This window comes from Schistocerca gregaria, chromosome 3, assembly GCF_023897955.1.
Source record: "Schistocerca gregaria isolate iqSchGreg1 chromosome 3, iqSchGreg1.2, whole genome shotgun sequence".
Lineage (NCBI taxonomy): Eukaryota > Metazoa > Arthropoda > Insecta > Orthoptera > Acrididae > Schistocerca > Schistocerca gregaria.
The window spans coordinates 413062598-413083602 of record NC_064922.1 but is presented as its reverse complement, the minus strand read 5'-3'; the positions used below and the strand labels follow the sequence as shown (position 1 = coordinate 413083602).

The following is a 21005-nucleotide window of genomic DNA, read 5'->3' as shown; positions in this document are numbered from 1 at the left end:
AACATTGTTAGATATATGAAAGCAAATTGGGGAAATAGACCAAGTGCTGGCCAATAATTGTCTATGAGTTTAATCATAACTAATGGTTTATACAGAGAACCATGGCATTCCATGTTGTTACTGAGGTGGAGGTCCTAGACATCCAATCAGGTATCAAATTCTTTAATAGACTATATACTGCAAATACTGTTTTATCTGTTAATTGACTAAATGAACCATTCAGTTCCCATTTAAAATACGTAATTATTGCAAGATGTTATTCTTAAAAAATATCATCTGCATTTTTCAGATGCTTAATGATTTCAAAGACTATTTGCTGGAACAAAATGCTCTTCCATTTTTTTGGATAGAGGAAAATGATCTGTTGTCACAATTAAATCCACATGAGAAACAAAACATAGGAAGATATCTTCATCATATGCTTAAAGATATTGAGAGGAACCTTGACAAACCAGGACATCTAGAAAATTATTTCAAACTTCGTGAGAGGTAAGATCATATTTTATGTACCTCATGGCAGATATGGAAACTCAATTGTAGCAACTTGTATTATTAAATAAATTTGGATCCACAAATGAAACATTTCTATATTTGTCTGTTGCAACAAGAGGTAATTAGAGACAATGTTATTAATTGTGGAATGTTTGAGATTATTTAGTCTCTTTGCACTGTAGAGTCTGTATTGATTGATTTGGAAAAAAATCGAGCTCAATTATAGTACAGACCTTGAAATGAATGTGAATAATTTAGTGTGACATGTGCTACACAAGGTGCAATACATGTTTGTTGTATTACATTTCCTTCCACTAGCCACACAGCAACATGACTTTGTGTTGTGCTACTGTTAGGAACTGATCTCAGATCGAGGTCAAAATTTTGTAGCTATTAATACAGTTTAGAAATGCTGGTTGTAATCATACAGTTTCTAATACTTCTTTGAGCGTGCCTACACAAACTGTATTTAGCATTCTGTGCTGTTTGTATACTAGTGAATTTTCTTGTTCATATCGTAGTGCCAGAGTATGTATGCACATTTTCATGACACATAAGCACAATGGACAAAAAATTAGTCACCACAGGAGACGTTATGCTACTACTGTGTAAAACCACAGCTAAACTTTATAATCTACATCTACATATATACTCCAGAAGCCACCATATGGTGCATAGTGGACAGTACTTTGTACCAGTACTAGTCATTTCCTTTCCTTTTCTACTTGCAAATGAAGTGAGTGGAAAATGGTTGCATATATGCATCCTTATGAGCCCTAATTTCTCTTATGTTGTCTTCACAGTCCTTATGCATGATGAATGTTGGAGACAATAGAATCATTCTGCAGTCATTTACTAAAGCCAGTTCTCTAAACTTTCTCAGCAATGTTACATTGAAAAGAATGTCACCTTCCCTCCATGGATTCCCATTGGAGTTGATGGAGTATTTCTGTAATACTCACATGTTGATTGAACCTACTGGTAACAAATCTAGCAGCATGCCACTAAATTTCTTCAATATTTTCCATAAATCTGACCTGCAACACTCAAGCAGTACTCAAGAATTGTTCATACAAGTGTTCTACATGTGGTCTCCTTTATAGGCGAGCTACACTTTCCTAGAATTCTAGAACTCTCCCAATGAACTAAAGTTGACCATTCACCTTTCCAACTACCAACATTACACGTTTGTTCCACTTTAACTGCACCCTTCATACACTTTAACTTAAACACCTCACTGAGCTGTCAGTACATTTGATGCTATGTATCATTTTAAATGAGGCAAAGTTGTGACTCATTGGGCCACATTGTATCCTCCAATCAGCTTCTATTCAGTTTCCACATTTGAGGGTGCAGAATTTGGCTGAATTAAATACAGAATTTTCCTGTAAGTATTAGAGGTGCAGAATTTTCTGCAACCTTGTAACCTATAAATGAGCAAACATGTATACAAGTAGTTTTATTATTGTTCGGAGAGAGTATTAGAGGTACAGAATTTTCTGCAACCTTGTAACCTATAAATGAGCAAACATGTATACAAGTAGTTTTATTATTGTTCGGAGAGTGGGACTCAAAAACCATAAGATATGTGTGTAACATAGTGTTGTTTGATCGTGTCAGAGCATTCTATGCTCACTTAGGATGCTTGTGATTAAATGCACAACTTGATCTTTGAACATTCTGTTTTCTTCAGTCTGAGCAATGTGGTAAAATATACGACACTGCCCTAATGTTTGGGATGACAGTAGTTTTATTTTCTTAGTACTGATGTCCTCCTCAGTACCTCCCCTTGGATATCATGACTGTAACTATTGTACAAGGTCCGTTGTGACCAGCATCTGAGTCTGGAATAAACTAGTCAGTAACCTATTCCTGATTCAGAGCCAAGCTGCATTCAAGAGGAAATTAAAGCGTTATCTGCTATCATTGGTGTAGATACCCTCTCAAAATTCCAAAAAGTATATCAGTATTTCTGTCACATTGTCAGCTACCATGTTTATTTCTATTTTTTATCCTTTTCCATCTCATGTGCTAGCTTCACTGTATTGTTTCTCACTCTTTTCTGAATATGTCTTTCTTCAACTTTGTTTTCTTCTTTTAACTGCCATGCATTTCTATTAGTATACTCATATTTGGGAAGAATATTATATTATGAGAAAATTACTTGGCACAGTATTAATAATGCTGACTTTACTGTAACATAGTCAAGCCTGACTAGGCAATCTATGCCATGATGTTCATATAAGGAGAGCAACATTAAGAACTGTAGGAATTTTTGCAGCATTCTGGACTTCCAGAGAAATGTGTTTTCAATGTATTACTGATTACTGTTTTCAGGTATTAGTGACTATTATTAGACCAAGATTCTGAAATACATAATTTAAAAAAAAAGAAAAAAAAGAGTCGTAGTATTTGTAATCTTGGTATGTTGTTGGTTATTAGAACCAAACCCAATTACCCCCAGTAGAAGAAAAATTCATTGTGATGAACTGTTACTTTTTATTTTTGTATTAAGAATTGGTATTTGATTGCATATATGTGGGAGTATGTATCAGAGGAAGATTGTGATCATAGGATGAATATTTTGGGAATACATAGGGTATTTTTGAAGTAGTGGCCAAAAGTAGCAAAAAAACTCCAGTCAGCATGGGTCCGCAAATTAATGTTGCTGAGGTATTGCATTAATTCAAATTGGGTAGCCAACTGCAAATGCTCCTATATACCAAGGTATTTATGTTGGTATCTCAATGTTTGGGAATGTTTATCTGTTTTGTTTGGTCATGTGCAACTACTACCCTTTCACCTTATGTGCACTGTGACATACTGGCTTCACAATCAGTTATGAACATGAAGGCACCATGGAGAGATGGTTACACCAATGAAGAGTATGCTGACAAACACTTCGTCTATGGCAAAGCGAATGGCAGTGTGTTGAGGCACACAATCGTATGAAAAAGCTATTTCTCTCCGCAGGCAGCCCGACAGATGTACATATAGCAAGTTATATCAGTACTTTAGAGAAACCAGGAGTTTCGCACATGATGTATGAGAAGGTTGGCCCAGATCCATAACACCTGATGTTGAGGAAAGGGTTTTACACATTGTACTCAAGCATCCAAGTACTTCAACAAGGATGATTGCTACCCAAGAGTGTGTCCCGAGTCATAGCAGTTTGTGCCAGATTTTACATCAGCGAGTACTCTGTCCATATAGTCTCCAGTGAATGCATGCCGTCAACAGTGCAGAATTCCCTCATACAGAGAATTTCTGCCAATAGTTGCAACACCAGTGTACCCTGAATCCCCTGTTTGTAAGCAGTATCACGACATCAGCAGTATTATTGATTGAATGTTTGGGCCAGACTGCTTGGTGACTGTATAATTGGACCACACTTCCTACCACAGAGAATAACTGGGCAGCAGTACATGCAGTTTCTGTGGACTGTACTTCCAGACTCCCACTGGACCAATGCCTGAACATGGGGTTCAAGTATGATGGCACCTCAGTACATTTCCATTTACAAATGTGCCAGCTTCTACCTCAAGTATATGGTAAACACTTCATAGGTAGGGAAGGGTGTGTATCATGACTTCCAAGGTCTGTGGATTTAAGTCCCATGGATTTCTATGTGTGGGGTCATGTCAAAAGCATCATTATACTACCGAAGTCAACCATTTCGAGGAATTATACTTGCCGATTGAAGAAGCCTTCCAGCGTTTTCAGAATTCCCTAGGACTGCCTGAGAGGATTCACAACTCATTTCAGAGACTAGTTCCATGTTGCATTCAGATGCAAGTACAACATTTTAAACACCTACTTTAACGTTTAGAGATGCCCTGTGTTCTAAGGCACTGATGAATCACAACAGAAAACGTATTTTATCTCAACAATGCTTGATTTGTGAACCAATCTTTATTGGTACAATTTAGCTGCTTTTAGTTTGTACTGTCCACATGCGAATTATTGACCATTACTTGTGAAACACCCTGTTTACTGCAAACAGTTGTGTCGAGTATATAATGTGTCTCATGGCTGTATGAACACCAGATCAATGCCAAATAAAAAGTAAATAAAGGAAACTCCTGAATGGAATGAACAATATGATGAAAAAGAAAGCTGCTACTCACATATAGCAGAGATGCTAAGTCACAGGTAGGCACAACAGAAAGACCATCACTAATATAGCTTTTGGCCATCAAGGCCTTTGTCAAAAATAGACGACACACACACACACAAACAAACAAGCAAGCACTCACACAAATGCAACTCACACACACATGACTGCAGTCTATGGCAAATGATGCCACATTGTGAACAGCAGTACCATTGCATGATGGGAGTGGCAACTGGGTGAAGGTAAGGAGGAGGCTGTGGCAGGTGCTGTTAGGGATATAGGGTAGGGGTGGAGGACAGTGAAGTGCTGCTGGGGATCACACGGGGACAAGGTGGAGAAAGGGTAGAGCAGCTATGTGTAGTCGGGAGGTTAGACGGAGGAAAGTGGAGAGGTGGGAGGTAGCGAAAAGAAGTAAGAAGACTGGGTGTGATGGTGGAATGAGGGCTGTGTAGTGCTAGAATGGGAACAGGGAAGGGGCTGGATGGGTGAGGACAGTGACTAATGAAGATTGAGGCCAGGAGTGTTACGGGAAAGTAGGCTATATTGTAGGGAAAGCTACCAACTGCACAATTCAGAAAAGATGCTGTTGGTGGGAAGGATCCATATGGCACAGGCTGTGAAGCAGTCATTGAAATGAAGGATGTTGTGTTGGGCAGCATGCTCAGCAAAAGGGTGGTTGACTTGTTTCTTGGCCACAGTTTGTCAATGGCCATTCATGTGGACAGATTGGTTGTTGGTTGTTATTCCCATGTAAAATGCAGTACAGTGGTTGCAGCTTAGCTTGTAGATCACATGTAGCCCTGCCTTTGATGGGATGGTGATGTTTGTGACCGAACTTGAGTAGGTGGTGTTGGGAGGATGTATAGGACAGGTGTTACATTGAGGTATGTTGCAGGGATATGAGTCATGTGGTAAGGGGTTGGGAGCCGGGGTTGTGCAGGAATGGACAAGTACATTGTGTAGGTTTGGTGGACGACGAATACAACTGTGGGAGGGATGTGAAGGATAGTAGGCAGGACATTCCTCATTTCACAGTATGAGGAGAGATAGTCTAAACACTGGTGGAGAATGTAATTCAGTTGCTTCAGTCCTGGGTGGTACTGGGTTACAAGAGGAATGCTCCTCTGTGACTGGGAAGTGGTGGGGAGGTTTGTTTTTGTACAAAGTTGGGAGCATAATTACACTCCGTAAAGGCTCATCCCTGCAGATGCAATGGCCATGGGTGGCTAGGCTGTATGGAAAGGACTTTTTTGTATGGAATGGGTGGCAGCTGTCAAAGTGGAGGTATTGCTAGTGATTACTAGCTTTGATATAGACAGAGGCTCTGATATAGCTATCATTGAGGTGGAGGCCAACATCTAGAAAGCTGGAATGTCGGGTTGCATAGGCCCAGGTGAATCAAATTGGGTAGAATCTGTTCAGGTTCTGAAGAAATGTGGATAGGATGTTCTCAACCTCGATCCAGATCGCTAAGATGTCATCAGTGAATCTTAAACAGATGGGGGGTTTAGGGTTATGGGTGTTTCAGAAGAAGTTGCATTTGTGTGAGTGTGTGTATGTGTGTGTGTGTGTGTGTGTGTGTGTGTGTGTGTGTGTGTGTGTGTGTGTGTGTGCCTATTGTCTATTTTTGATGAAGACCTTGTTGGCCAAAAGCTTTTTTGTGACAACCTTTTTGTTATGCCTATCTGCGACTCAGCATCTCTGCTGTATGGTGAGTAGCAACTTTCCTTTTCGTAATATTGTTACGTTCCATCCTGGATTTACCATTGTTTGATTTTTGCCTGACAGCTTTTCTTTGATCCTAACCCAGTGTTGTCTTCCTTTGTTACTGTTTCCTAATGCATCACTATACTCAAAGCCCGTCCTTCTTTCTTTTTCTTTCCTGTGTTTCACTTGTTGCCTTACAAAATGCCCTGCATGCTCTACTTATGAACCACACTGTGTCAATCACCTCGCTCATGCACAACAGATGGCTACAAGACATGCTGATTGTTTGTCCAATGACTTACATCCCATATTACTCCTCCCAACACCATTAATCCCATACCTTCAAACTGATCACTCTCCTGTATTTTCACATGTTATTTCAAGCAACTTTCTGGTGCCATATGATCTTGTATCTAATCATACGAAACCCCCCCCCCCCCCCCCAATTCTACTCTTTCTTAGTTCTATAACATTTCACACCAACTTTTTCCACTTAATCCAATCACATCTGCTTTCCCCCTCCTTCACACTTATCCACCCTCAGACCTGCCACCTAGCAAAAGCCAGGATGCCCCACTGTGGCTGATTACTGTGCCCCCACTGAGAGAATTGTTGGTCTCATAGAGCTTCCCCTGCAATCTATTACCCAGAACCTACCCATCTATATAAAAGATACCAACCATTTCCTCCACTGATTCTCCACAGTTCCTGTCCCTTTATCACATGGTGCCCAGCTTGTCACTATTGATGCCACCTCCCTGTTCACTAACATTCCTAATGCTCATGGCCTTACCAGTAGTGAACACTACCTGTCCCAATGCCCGATGGATTCCAAACCAACATCCTCCTTCCTAGTCGCCATGATCAACTACATCCTCATGCACAATTACTTCTCCTTTGAAGGCATTACCTACAGCCAAATCTGGGATATGGCTATGGGCATCCGCATGGCAACATCCTGTGCCAACCTATTCATGGGCCATCTAGAGGAATCCTTCCCTAACACCCAGAATCCTAAACTCCTCACCTGGTTCAGATTCATTGATGACATCTTTGCTACCTGGATCGAATGTGAGGACACCCATCCACATTCCTCCAGAACGTCATCAACTTCTCCCCCATTTGCTTCACATAGTCCTACTCAAACCGATTAGCCACCTTCCTAGATTTTGACCTCCACCTCAAAGATGGTTACATCAGTACCTCCATCCATATCAGACCTGTTAACCATCAGCAATACCTCCTCTTCGACAGCTGTCACTCATTCCATACCAAGAAGTCCCTTCTGTACAGCCCAGCCACCCATGGTTGTCACATCTGCAGTGATGAGTGGTCCCTGTTAAAATATACCGAGGGTATTACTGAAGCCTTCACAGACTGTAATTATCCTCCCAACCTTGTACAAAAACAAATCACCCATGCCTTATCATTCCAGTCTCCCACCATCTCCCAAAGTCTCACTGTCCAGCTGCAGAGGAGCATCGCCCTCATAACTCAGTACCACCCAGGACTGGAGTAACTGAATTTCATTATCTGGTAGTGTTTGACAACCTCTCATTGTGCCCTGAAATGAAAATGTCCTGCGCACTATCCTTCCCATCCCTCCCACAGTGGTATTCAGCTGTCCAGCGAACCTACACAATATACTTGTCCATCCCTACACAACCCCTGCTCCCATCCCCTTACCTCATGGTTCATGTCCCTGTATTAGACCTTGATGCAAGACCTGTGCCATACATCCTCCCATCACCACTTCTCCAGTCTGGTCACAAATGTCACCTATCCCATAAAAAGCAGGGCTACCTGTGAAACCAGTCATGTGATCTATAAGCTAAGCTGAAACAACTATGGTGCATTCTATGTGGACATGATAACCAACATGAATGGCCACTAACAAACTGTGACCAAGAAACAAGTGGACCATCCTCTTGCTGAGCAAGCTGCCCAACACAACATCCTTCATTTCAATTACTGCTCCACAGCCTGTGCTGTATGGATCCTTCCCACCAACACCAGCTTTTCTAAACTGCAAAGGTGGGACTTTGACTGCAATATATTCTATGTTGCCCTAGGCCTCCTGACCTCAACCTTCATTTGTCATTGTCCTCATCCATCCAGCCCCATCCCTGTTCCCATTCCAGCTCTTCACAGGCCACATTCCACCTTTGCATGCAGTCTTTTTACTACTTATCCACAATGCTCCCCACCCCTACCTCTCCACTGCCCTCCATATAACCTCCCGACTGCACATAGCTTCCCTACCCTCTCTACATCTTGTCCCTGTGTGCTCCCCAGCAGCACTTCACTGTCTCTCACACCTACCTTACATCCCTAACTCTCCCTGCCCTAGCCTCCCCCTTACCCCCTTACCCGCATCATGCACTGGTGCTGCTGCTTGCAGTGTAGTTTCAGTTTGTGACAGTCTTCTTGTCGTGCCTATCTGCGACTCAGATTTCATGATTTACAGTTCATGCTCTATCCCTTTCAGCCCTGTTTTCTTCGAATCTTGGTGTTAAGAATTACAATGTGCAATGTGTCTTGCTGACATCTTTTTTTTCTGGACAGTGGATTGGTTTGACTCTCTGTTCTTCAACTGCTTAAAGAGCTAAATCAAAGACATGATGGTTAAAACTTGAATCTTAATTTGAATGTGATGCTTTAATAATCATACCAACTTCTACATCTACATCTATACTCTGCAATACCACCATGAGGTCCATGACAAAGGGTAAATCCCTTTGTACCACTTATTTGGGGTTCTTCCTGTTCCATTTAGATATTGAGCGTGGGAAGAATCATTGATTGAATGCCTCTGTGCATGCAGTAATTATTCTAATTTTATCCACATGATGCCTATGTGAGTGATCCAAAGGGGGTTGTAGTATATCCCTAAAGGCAGTTCTTGAAACTTTGTTAACAGTCTTTGTCAGGATAGCTTACATCTGTTGTCAAGAGTCTTCCATTTCAGTTTCTTCGGTATCTCTGTGGCACTCTCCCATGGATTAAACAAACCTGTGGCCACCCGTGCTGCCCTTCTCTGTGTACATTCAATAGCTCCTGTTAGTCATACCTGGTATGGGTCCCACACACTTGATCAGTATTCTAGGATGGGTTGCACAAGCGATTTGTAAACAATCTCCTTTGTAGATTGATGGCAGTTCGCCTATATTCTGCCAATAACCAAAGGCTACCACCCGATTTACCCATGACTGAGCCTATGTAATCATTCCATTTCATATCCCTACAGAGTGTTACACCCAGGTATTTGTGTGAGTTGTCCAGTTCCAACAATGACTCATTGATATTACAGTCGTAGGATACTGTGTTTTATTTTATTTTATTTTCATTTTCTGAGGCGCAAAATTTTACATTTCTGAACATTTAGAACAAGTTGCGAGTCTCTGCATCATGTTGAAATCTTATCGAGAACCAACTAAATCTTATCAATATCCTACTGAATATTTATGTGGCTTCTTTCAAATAGTAATTCAGTATAGATAACGTCATCATCTGCAGAAAGTCTGATTTTACTATTAATATTGTGTGTGCTAGGTCATTAATATAAAACATGAGCAGCAAGTATTCCAACACACGTCTCTGGGTCACACCCAAAGTTACTTCTACATCTGATGATGACTTCCCATCCAAAATAACATGCTGTATTCGTCCCTGCCAAAAAGTCCTCTATCCAGTTACAAATTTCACTTGATAACCTTGCTTTTTGGAAATCAAAAAATACTGCATCTTCTTGGTTGCCTTGATTCAGTACATCTTGTGAGAAAAGTGTGAGTTGTGTTTCACATGACTGATATTTTCAAAATTCATGCAGATTGGTGTTGAGGAGGTCATTCTGTTCAAGATACCTCATTATATTTGAACTTAAATATTTTCTAAAAATTTACACCAAAACGATGTCAGGGGCACTGGATGGTAGTTTCATGGATACTTGGATAAGAGGGGTAATTCAGCTGCAAATTCAGTATAGAATCTGGCTGTGAGTCCAATGGGTACTGCTGCTTTGTTCAGTTTGAAATGATTTCAGCTGTTTCTGAACAGCATGGACACCAATACTTACTTAATTCATCTTTTCAATCGTACAAGGATTAAAATTGGGCAGTTCTCCTGTGTTTTCCTTTGTAAAGGAACATTTGAAAACAGCTTTTGCTTTGCTACCCTCAATTTCAGTTCCTGTCTTATTTGCTAAGGACTGGACACTTAACTTATCTAGTTTGATGATGTCCATTATATCTTATTCTTAGTCTCAGCACAGTGTCTTGGAGTATGCAGTACTAAGGCATGGTCAAAAGGATGTTAAACTTATTCTATCCTGTATATTATGGTTAATGAAAAGTCACGAGTGATTATATTGATTCTTCAGTACTTTTATTCTGTGATGTCAGATGATATAATTCAATAAAAATTTAACAATGAAAATCCAGGATGAAATAACAACAATCTTCTGAAAAGGATAGATTGAACTTCAACGTATAGAGGAGATGTTGAGTCATAGACAGTTAACAAAAACACTGCTATACATCAGAGCTTTCAGCAAAAAAGTCTTCTTCTAAAATAGAAAACACACACCCATTCACACAAGCACAACTCTCACACACATGACCACCATCTAGTCAGTGAGCCTAGGTGGCATATAGCAACTGTGCCTAATTGGAGAAGCAGTCTGTGGGTAGTGTGGTTAAGGAAGAGGTTGGGGCAGGGAGGAAGAGGGATAGCAAGGTAGGAGTGGTGGGGGGGGGGGGGTACGGGGGAGATGTAATGCTACTTGTGGGAGTACGCAGAGATGTGGTGCGGACAGGGTAGGGCTGCTAATTGCAGTTTTGAGGGGAGGCGAGCAGAAAAAGAGAGAAGTAGAGGAAGTGAAAAAAGCTAGTGGGGGCATAGGTGGAATTGAAGGCTGTGTAGTGGGAGCAGGGAAGGTTAGAGGTGGGTGAAGGACAAGGATTAGCTATGTTTATACCTTGGGGGTGGGGTACAGGAATGCAGAATATGTTGCAAGGAGAGCTCTCACCTCCACAGGTCAGAAACGCTGTTGTTGTTAGGAAGGATTCATGCTGTGAAGCAGTCATTGAAGTGAAACATGTGTTGGTCAGCTTGTTCAGGAACTGGATGGTCCTGTTGTCTCTTGGCCACAGTTTGTTGTTGGCTATTCACACAGGCAGACAGCGTTGGGGTTGTCATTTCCACATACAAAGCAGCACAGTGGATGCAGCTTAGTTTGTAGTTCACGTTACTGCTTTCACAGATATCCCTGCCTTTGATGGAATAAGTGATGCTTGTGACCAGACTGTAGTAGGTGGTGGAGGGAGGATATATGCGACAGGTCTTGTATATAGATCTTGCAGCTTGATCTTGCTTCTTTGTATGTGGGATTAAAATGAGGACACAGGATGCCAAATAGCTGAATATCCCAACAGTTTGTTCTTTAGTTCCTCAATTTTCCAACAGCTAAGCGTCTTTCATTGTTGTAATGGAAGATGAATTTTTTTCTATACAGCCCTTTTCTCATCTCGTATATTTTTCATTCTGTCAGTCCAGAATAAATGTATAGTACCACCAGTAACTGCAAATTTACCAGTAAACAGACTCCTTGAGGCTTTAGAAAGAAAAAGCTATAAGATTTCTGACAGATTAAATTAACTTTCCATTTACTGGTGATATCCCACTGCCTTGCACCTTATTTTAATTGTTAATCCATTTACTGAGTGAAATGTTGCCCCCCCCCCCCCCCGTCCCCCCACCCCTATCTCATCCACATTGCCACAACTACCCCCCCCCCCCCCTCCCCAATCTCATCCACATTTACATACTGATGCCAGATGGTCAGGTTCAATTGTTTTCATATTTTTGGTGTTTCCATTTGGGGTTACAGTTTTGAATCTTCCTGCAAGTGAGTCCCTTCAACAGAAGTACAGACATATTGAATTCAGCTATTCATTTCCACGTCATAGCAAGTGACAACACTTATGATCCAAAGAACATGCAAATAAATATATTTAACTAACTTTTAACTGTTATGTACATGCTCCTGGATGAATTTATGTGTCTCTCTTCCTGGTGACTGAGATTCCCCAGATTACTCCATGATTTAAATATGAATTAAAGTGTACACCATATGCTATAATCATTGCCTTTCTCTTTGATCTAGATTCGGTACACATAAAGCATAGTCAGCTTTTGAAAACTTTGTTTCAGGAGCTTTCATATAGCAGATACGTCTGAAGTTTCTCTGAAGACCTACTTCTAGGACTTCAGTTTCAGTGCTCACCTCAACTATATGTTGACAACACTCATTATTGTATCATTTTACTGCAGAAGAGGGGAAAAGTGTGAATTTGATTTGATAGTTTCTTTCTCTCTTTTATTCTTTAAAAATCAAACATTAGAATCTCCTGGTAGGAATATCAACAATGTAGAAAAAGACAGATTAAAACTGTGTGCCCGACCGAGACTCGAGCTTGGTACCTTTGCCTTTCGCGGGCAAGTGCTCTACCATCTGAGCTACGGAAGCACAACTCACGCCTGGTCCTCACAGCCTTACTTCTGCCACTATCTCATCTCCTACCTTCCAAACTTTACAGAAGTTCTCCTGGTAATGTGTCTTCTGTATCGTGAGTAGCAATCTGTCTTTTTCTAGAAAGAGATTTTCACTCTGCAACAGAGTGTGCGCTGATATGAAACTTCCTGACAGATTAAAACTGTGTGCCCGACCGAGACTCAAACTCGAGACATTTGCCTTTTGCGGGCAAGTGCTCTACCTGCAGGAGAACTTCTGTAAAGTTTGGAAGGTAGGAAACGAGATACTGGCAGAAGTAAGGGTGTGAGGACCGGGCGTGAGTTGTGCTTCGGTAGCTCAGATGGTAGAGCACTTGCCCGCGAAAGGCAAAGGTGCCGAGTTCGAGTCTTGGTCGGGCACACAGTTTTAATCTGTCAGGAAGTTTCATATCAGCACACACTCCGCTGCAGAGTGAAAATCTCATTCTAGAAAAAGACAGATTGCTACTCACGATAAAGAAGACACATTAAGTTGCAGACAGGCACAGTTAAAAGACACTTACATAAAGCTTTCAGCCATAGCCTTCACCAGTAAAAGAGACACACACACCATTAATACACACAAGCAAACACACCTCATGGGCACATGACTATCAACTCCAGAATCTCAGTACTGAATCTTTCTTTATTATTCTTTTCTTATTTTTTTACTTTTTTATTCTTTATTATTATTTTATTTGAATCATTGAGTAATCAAGGGGATTTATGTAGTTACTGCTGACAATGGGCATTCTATCTGTAGCTTGAACAATATACTGTTGCCATTGTCAGTTTCATTTCAGCACTGTTGTAATTTGCCTCATAAGTATAAAGAAGGACTAATGTATGTTTTAGAATAGAGTCCTGGATCATGACACATGCAATCAATAATTTTTTGTTACCCTAAAGACAGTTTCTTTGATATCATTATGGCCTAATATTACCAACAGTCTTCTAAGTAATACCTTATCTATGCATTTGAGATAAATCTTTACATTTTTGGGTGACCTTTGAATAAGAGACTTGTTGCCAGTTATGCCTAATGATTTTCACAGATCTACAGAAATACAAGCACCATGTTCTCTAACAGTGTTTTAATACGTGCCTGTAAGCATGCATACATAGCTATCAATATAGAACTGAATTAGTTAAAGCCATACATATTTTTCATACAACAATAATTTCCCTGTAGTCCATTCATTGACACATTTTGTTCCATAAATTAATAACAGATAGTCTTCAGGGATAGGCAGAAAGCCAAGTAACTCATTGAATAGCTTTGTAGTTAGAATGAGAAGGTCTTAATTAATTTCCAGAAACAACCATTAAATTGGCATACCAGAAGAGAGCTCATTACATTTTCTTCATTTAGCTGTTTTTAGAATTTTTAAAGAATTAACCAGTTGAGATGCAAGTGTTAACCATTTACTGTACTAAACAACAGTCAGAAGCTTTTTCAAGATCATAGTCAGGAACATTATCTAATCCACGTAAATGTTTGTTTTTGAATGACCAACAATATAGGAAAATAAAGATTGCTACTTACTGTAAATGGCACACATTAAGTTGCAGACACACACAATTAAAAGACACTTACACAAAGCTTTTGCCCACAACCTTCATTGGCAAAAGAGAAACTCACATCATTCTTACACACAAGCAATCACACCTCATGCCAACACGACCCCCAACTCCGGCAGCTTGGGAAAACACAGGAAAGAGGAGAAAGAAAGGACACTGGGAAGAGCAATGCTATGAAGAACTTATTATTTGTTTCATCTGTGTCTGTAACTTTTACATTAAACATAGACTTAAAAATAGCATTGAATTTTTTTGAGAGGCCTACAGACTACTTTTAAATTATTTGATTTGCTGTATAGCTAAAGTACACATTATACTGATCACAACATATCTTGTCTTTAAGAGCCTGTTATTTTCTGTCAGAAACATAATATTTTTCATGATTTTTGCTCTGTGCCAGTTTCTGATCTAATAACTTTACAAACGGCTCTTGTATCTTTTTTCAGCTTCAAATAATTACCATTGTTAAGAGATTTTTATTTTTCTTGTCGCTTTGTTGATTATTTCATTGCATATTTACCACATGGCAATGAAAAGTCCAGGTGGAATGTAAATAACATATTTAAGGATACTATTTACCAAATAGTGCAACTATTAGGTCTTTGAAAGGCACATTTAATAAGAACGAGAACTTTGCTAGTTTTCAGACAAATCCTTTTACAGAGCTGTAGAATATACATATGCACACAAACACATGCCCATACCAGAGTACTGTAGCTGGACATATTTGTGTTTGTGTGTGTGTGTACTCTACAGCTCTGAAAAAGGGCTTGTCTGAAAGCTAGCTAAGTTCTCAGTCTTGTATATGTGTCTATTGATGTCTCAGTGCCTGCATTGTTCAATGATATGTTAATGTATGTTTTAGATAGTTTCTAATTCTTAGTGAATCAGTGGAGATTTCTTTTCCCTTAAAGTAGGAATTATATTGACTTTTTGTTTTCAAAACATAAATCACGCCAAGAATATAACAAAAAACTGATATATTATAAAGCAAGAACATTGAACAAGGGCAAAAAAAAATTTGCAATACAAATGAAATTGGGGTTTATGAAAGTATCTGTAGTCAGAATGCTGATACATTGAATCCCTTGGCCATCAAATTCATTTACTACTTCCTCACACTGGAAGTAAGTATTACACTCTCTAGTAAACAACCAAACACAGATGCATTAGATTTAGTTTGGCAGACATTGAATGCATCACCAAAAAACATCAGTTACAAAAATACAACCCACTATGGGATTACAAAATTCATCATTTCACAAAAAGCTAATAATTATCCTCATTATGGTGTTATTTCTAGAATAATATTAAAATCTTATGCTGAATTGTTAGGCTTACCTATGAGAGATATACCAATGAGTCAAAAAATCATAACTGTTGTCCACTGCAAAATTGAATGCTGTGTAATTGTGTAGTGGGCATGTGATGTGGTAAGGAAAGTAAGGAAGTGGGACATAGGCAAATAGGGAATCACTCTAGTGATGATGCAGGCTGCAAATGGGAAATGACACATAAATGACTTTGAAAAGGAGCAGATTTTTGTAGCCCATTGCCTAGGAATTTGAAGCCCAGAAATGGCAAAGCTAGTCAGCTGTTCCTGTGCTTCTGTCAAGGACATCTATAGGCAATGGTTGAAGAACTGTGAAACCACACATAGGCAACAAGTTGTGGACATCCACACTTCATCGAAGAACTTGAAAATCAGAGGTTTGCCTACTCTGTAAAGGTGGCAGTCTGTGGACAATCTGATGACAGAGTACACTGTTAGTGTAGGCACAAGTGATTCAGAGCATACTGTTCGGGCATATTGTTGAACAGGAGGCTCTGCAAGATGACCACCCCCACCCTTCACATTCCCATGTTGACCCAATAACACTATCAGTTTTAATTTTCAGTAGGTGAGGGGCCATCAACAAAGGACTGTAGATTAATGGAAATGTGTTGCCTGGTCAGAGGAATATGTTTATTGCTACATCGGATGGATGATCATGTCCCATTATGGTGTCATCCAGGCAATGGCTGCTCAAAACATGCACTCCACCTTGGATGTAGGCCGATGGGGGCAGTAGTATGCTATGGAGCCTGTTCACCTGGGCTCGCATGGGACCTGTGTAATAATCAAAGGCATTGTTACAGCTGTTGACTGTGTGAACATTATTGCAGACCACCTGCATCCCATCATGCTACATATCATCCCTGAAGGCAATGACATCTTCCATCAGGATAACTATCCATGTAACAAGGTGAGGCCGGCCGCTGGTGGCCGAGCGGTTCTGGCGCTACAGTCTGGAACCGTGCGACCACTACGGTTGCAGGTTCGAATCCTGCCTCGGGCATGGATGTGTATGTCGTCCTTAGGTTAGTTACGTTTAAGTAGTTCTAAGTTCTAGGGGGCTTATGACCTCAGCAGTTGAGTCCTATAGTGCTCAGGGCCATTTGAACCATTTTAAACAAGGTGAGAAGCATGATGTAGTGGTTGGGGTAACATGTCACTAGACTCTGGTTGATGTCTTGGTCACCAAATGATTCCTTCCACTGATTTCATACAATTTTTTACATTCACTCTCTGAAATGAAGTGCTTGACAGTACCTGTCCATCAGTACATGAGGTCTGCCTGGTCTTAGTTTAGCTATGGCTCTTCCTTCACATTTACACCATCAACAGTCAACTTGGGTAGCCTTAGAAGGGTTGAAATATCCCTTATGTGTTTGTAACTCAATTGACAGCCAATTTGATGTCACTGGGATCTCTTGACCACCCCATTCTTTTGTTTCACCCCATTCTGTTGTTACCGCTTCTCTACTGACATCACAGTTCTCCCTAACACCTTTTACACTAGCCAGTCTGTCTCGAGTGACACCTAGTGGCCAACTTTGCATTACACAAGGGTGTCTGGATACTTTTGATCAAATTCCAAGCAGAAGAAAATTACAACATATCTCAGTATTCAAATTTTCTGCAAATCATCTGAATATCTAGATTTAGAGATTGGAAAGTTCTGTCCACAACAATTTTCTTTGAATAAATACTAATGTCATCAAGTAGAAGGTAAACAGCAGCTGTTTAATATACCTGACGAAGCAGTAGGTTTTTTCAACATGGTGGCTTTATTTCTGTTTTACTAGGTTAAATTTGCATTGTGTAAGTACAAAAAGCATTAGCATTGTAACGATAGATTATTGATAATATCTTATATAGATTAAGTTTCTATGATTTGCTTACTTTTTGTTAATGTTTACCATGATTCATTCTACATCCCTGCAGGTTGTTCTTCTTGACTGGATCTACAGAACATGCTTAATGAATGAATTAATGAATGCCACCCAACATTATAAGTTTTTTAATCCTCCAGTTCTTTGTTTGATGCATTGCATAGAGATATTACACATATCGTGGAACAATCAAACACTGCTTTCTTCAATATTATCAAAGACTTGGTTGACTATCAACAAAGAATTTGCACAGTGTACATTTGAATTGTTAAGTTTTAATATGCAACTTAGGACCATTTGCAGATTTCTGTTTGGTGGCTAATAAATATTGATTGAAATCTTCCCGTCATGGCAAAAATTAGCTAAGTGTAGTCACTGCTGAAATATTTCTATTTGGTAATGTTGATCTGTGACCCCTATTTTAGGACAATGTATTGACTAATTTACAGACTCTTTGAGTTTCACAGCCCCTGTTTTATTATGTTAAAGTTGTAGACATGGCCAAATGGTTTTATAAAAATTTTGCCAACTTTAAATTTACTTCAGCAGTAATACTAGTTGGAAAGTTGACTGTAAAAATGTTTACTCTAAATACAGTACCATGAGGTAAGTTACAATCAATAACAGCTGAAACATTGCTCTATAAAAGAAGTTGATAATGTGGTCACATATTCAGAGAAACATCACAGAACTAGCATTATAAAGTTTGAATTCTTAAATAAGTCACTTAAATCACCAGAGGAAAATATTTTCATTCTATTACCTTTAAGCAGGTTTTCAAGTTTGCAGTGAACAGAATCCACTCTGTGCAGGAAGATCTGCGAAGTGTTGTAACTAGAACATTAAAATGGAACAACCTATGGTTCTACATATGAATGTAACTATGAAATACAAATAGCAAGTGTATTACACTTTATTTTGCACATATAACACAGCACAGATTTACATCATAACAAGAACATCAAAATAGAGCTCCAGTCAAAGTGGTTCAATCCAAAGAGGCAACTATTACATTCTAATAATCGCCACAGAGTCCCCCTCCCCTGGCAGTGCAGAGGATGGGGAAGCAAGAACTAGTGTGTCATCATTGGCGTAAGTAACAGTCCGGTGGAACTGAGGAGTTAACAGTGGATTATCAGACTGTTTGGTGGAGGCTATACCGTTATGGTGGACACCCTGAAATTGCAGAGCCATCAAGGAGGGCAAATGGGATGACCCACTCTAGTCACAGTCACAGAGTGTAGTTATAATTGAGTGTTGTCACTGAAGGAGTGAGGTGAATGGTGGTAAGGCATCTGCCTGCATCAATTAATGCAGAGATATTGTCTTTGTCTGGGTCAGGTGGAGTGTGGAAGATGCAAAGCAGCATTATGTGGGCAGTGGAAGGATCCTCCAGAGAGCAAGGTTGAGTGAGGAGGACAAGCAGCAGCCCATCTCGCAACTGAAAAGATAGACTGTTGAAAGGATACACCGAGACAGGGACCGATGACCGTAGCAGTCTGGTCCCTTTAATCCCCCAAACCAACCAACACTGAGACATTGATGACAAATCTCTTGATACTTGAGTGAGCAGAAGAGGGTGATAGTTCCTGAGGCACTGTGGCAGGCACACACAATGAGGTAGTACAAGGGTTGTTTGGAAACTTCTCAGAATCACCATGAGAGCTCAGTACTAGCACAATGAGTTGTTCTTGTGATATTTATTGGACTGTTGCCTGTAAACACATACGATGCTAGTGCTGTTGGAAGAGAGCTGTGGTGGTGACATGGCTCTGTTGTTATTTCCATGTAGTGATTTGTAAAGATGGAAAAAATAGACACTTGAGCAGTGATTAAGTACTTCATAAAGAAAGGTATGAAAGCAAAGGACATTTGTGCTGATTTCCAGAATACACTGGGGGACTCTGCTCCTTCATATTCCACTGTTGCCAAGTGGACTGATGAATTTAAATTTGATCTGGAGAGCTTAGATGATGATACGGACAGTGGATGGCAAAGATGTGTCACTACTCCATAAATCATTGTAAAAGTGCACAAAATGGTCATAGAGGATCGCCAATTGAAAGTGCATGAAATTGCTCACGCTTGCCAGGTGTCATCTGAAAGGGTATACCACATTTTAACAGAGGAATTAGAAGTGAAAACATTATCTGCAAGATGGGTGCCGCAACTCTTGATGCATGCCTGCACACGTGCAATCACCATTGCAAAATTACATGAACTAAGGTATGAATTGTTGCCACACCTGCCTTATTCACCTTATATGGCTCTGCCAGACTTCCATCTCTTCCAAAAACTGAAATTTTTTCTTGGTGGATGAAGATTCACTTCAATCAAAGAATTGATAGCTGGAGTTGACAACTATTTTGCAGACCTGGAGGAAACTCATTTTGGAGTTGGGATCAAGGCACTGGAATATTGTTGGACCAAGTATATTAATCTACAAGGAGACTACATTGAAAAATAAAAAAGGTTTCAGTGATGTAAGTACTTTTTTCCTATTCTGTTCCAAAAACTTTTCATACCACTCTCATTGTTGACTGGGTTTATTCATTGAAATGGATAAACGACACTGCATATGCATCACTTTTACTGGGGAGGTCCATTGATGGTATTATGGGATAGAGAGTCTGGACTGGACGAAGTCTTGGTAGAAGCCAAAGGGGAGGGAGCACAACTGTTCAGGATTGTGCTGGCTTTGTGCACTTGAGTAACACCATATGGTGTTTGCCTTGGAGACAAATGCCGATAGTGTTAGCAGTACGGGCATCGACTTTGTAGGGCCCAAATATGGAGACTGAAGGGCAGATCGAACAGAATCATCGTGAAGCATCATGTACTGACAATGTGGTAACTCTTTGTGTAGGAACACTCAAGGCATAGAGTGGCAACTGGGAGGGGGTGATCACATGCGGACCAAGTGTCAGCATACAAGCTCGACAAAGGTAGCCAGCTTTGTCAAAGAAGCAGGAGCGTCATCTTTGACAGACTCGATTGGAAGAACAAGAGGTTCCTCATACAAGATCTTGGCCAAAGAGGCATGCAGATTGCCTTTGAAAGCAATATGAATCCCTTAGAGAACCCATGGTCGGATCTCTGACCAGGAGGCATCATGGCAAATAATTACAGTTTCTGGAGTCCTTTGCCAATGCTGCACCAACAGTTACTCTAAGGATGATATACCATTGTTTGGAATTTGTCAGGGCCACACAAATCACACAGTTTAGTGAAAAGTAATGATGCAAATTGCCACCACTGGCAATTGGTGATGGAGGAGGGGCAGCCAAAGCATGCAAGCCAGTTACTGATGACGGCTCACACTACAGAGTCACCTGTAATATCAGGT

General features: G+C 40.2%; 1 protein-coding gene across 4 annotated transcripts in view; it reads left to right on the top strand.

The window, feature by feature from the left end:
• The window catches only part of LOC126353880 (cyclic GMP-AMP synthase-like receptor), a 275603-nt gene that overhangs the window by 236379 nt on the left and 18219 nt on the right, over positions 1 to 21005 (top strand). For all 4 annotated transcript variants that reach the window (XM_050003085.1, XM_050003083.1, XM_050003084.1 and 1 more), the window contains exon 9: positions 290 to 489. In XM_050003085.1, coding sequence (XP_049859042.1) covers positions 290 to 489 — 200 coding nt within the window. The remainder of the gene's footprint in view (positions 1 to 289; positions 490 to 21005) is intronic.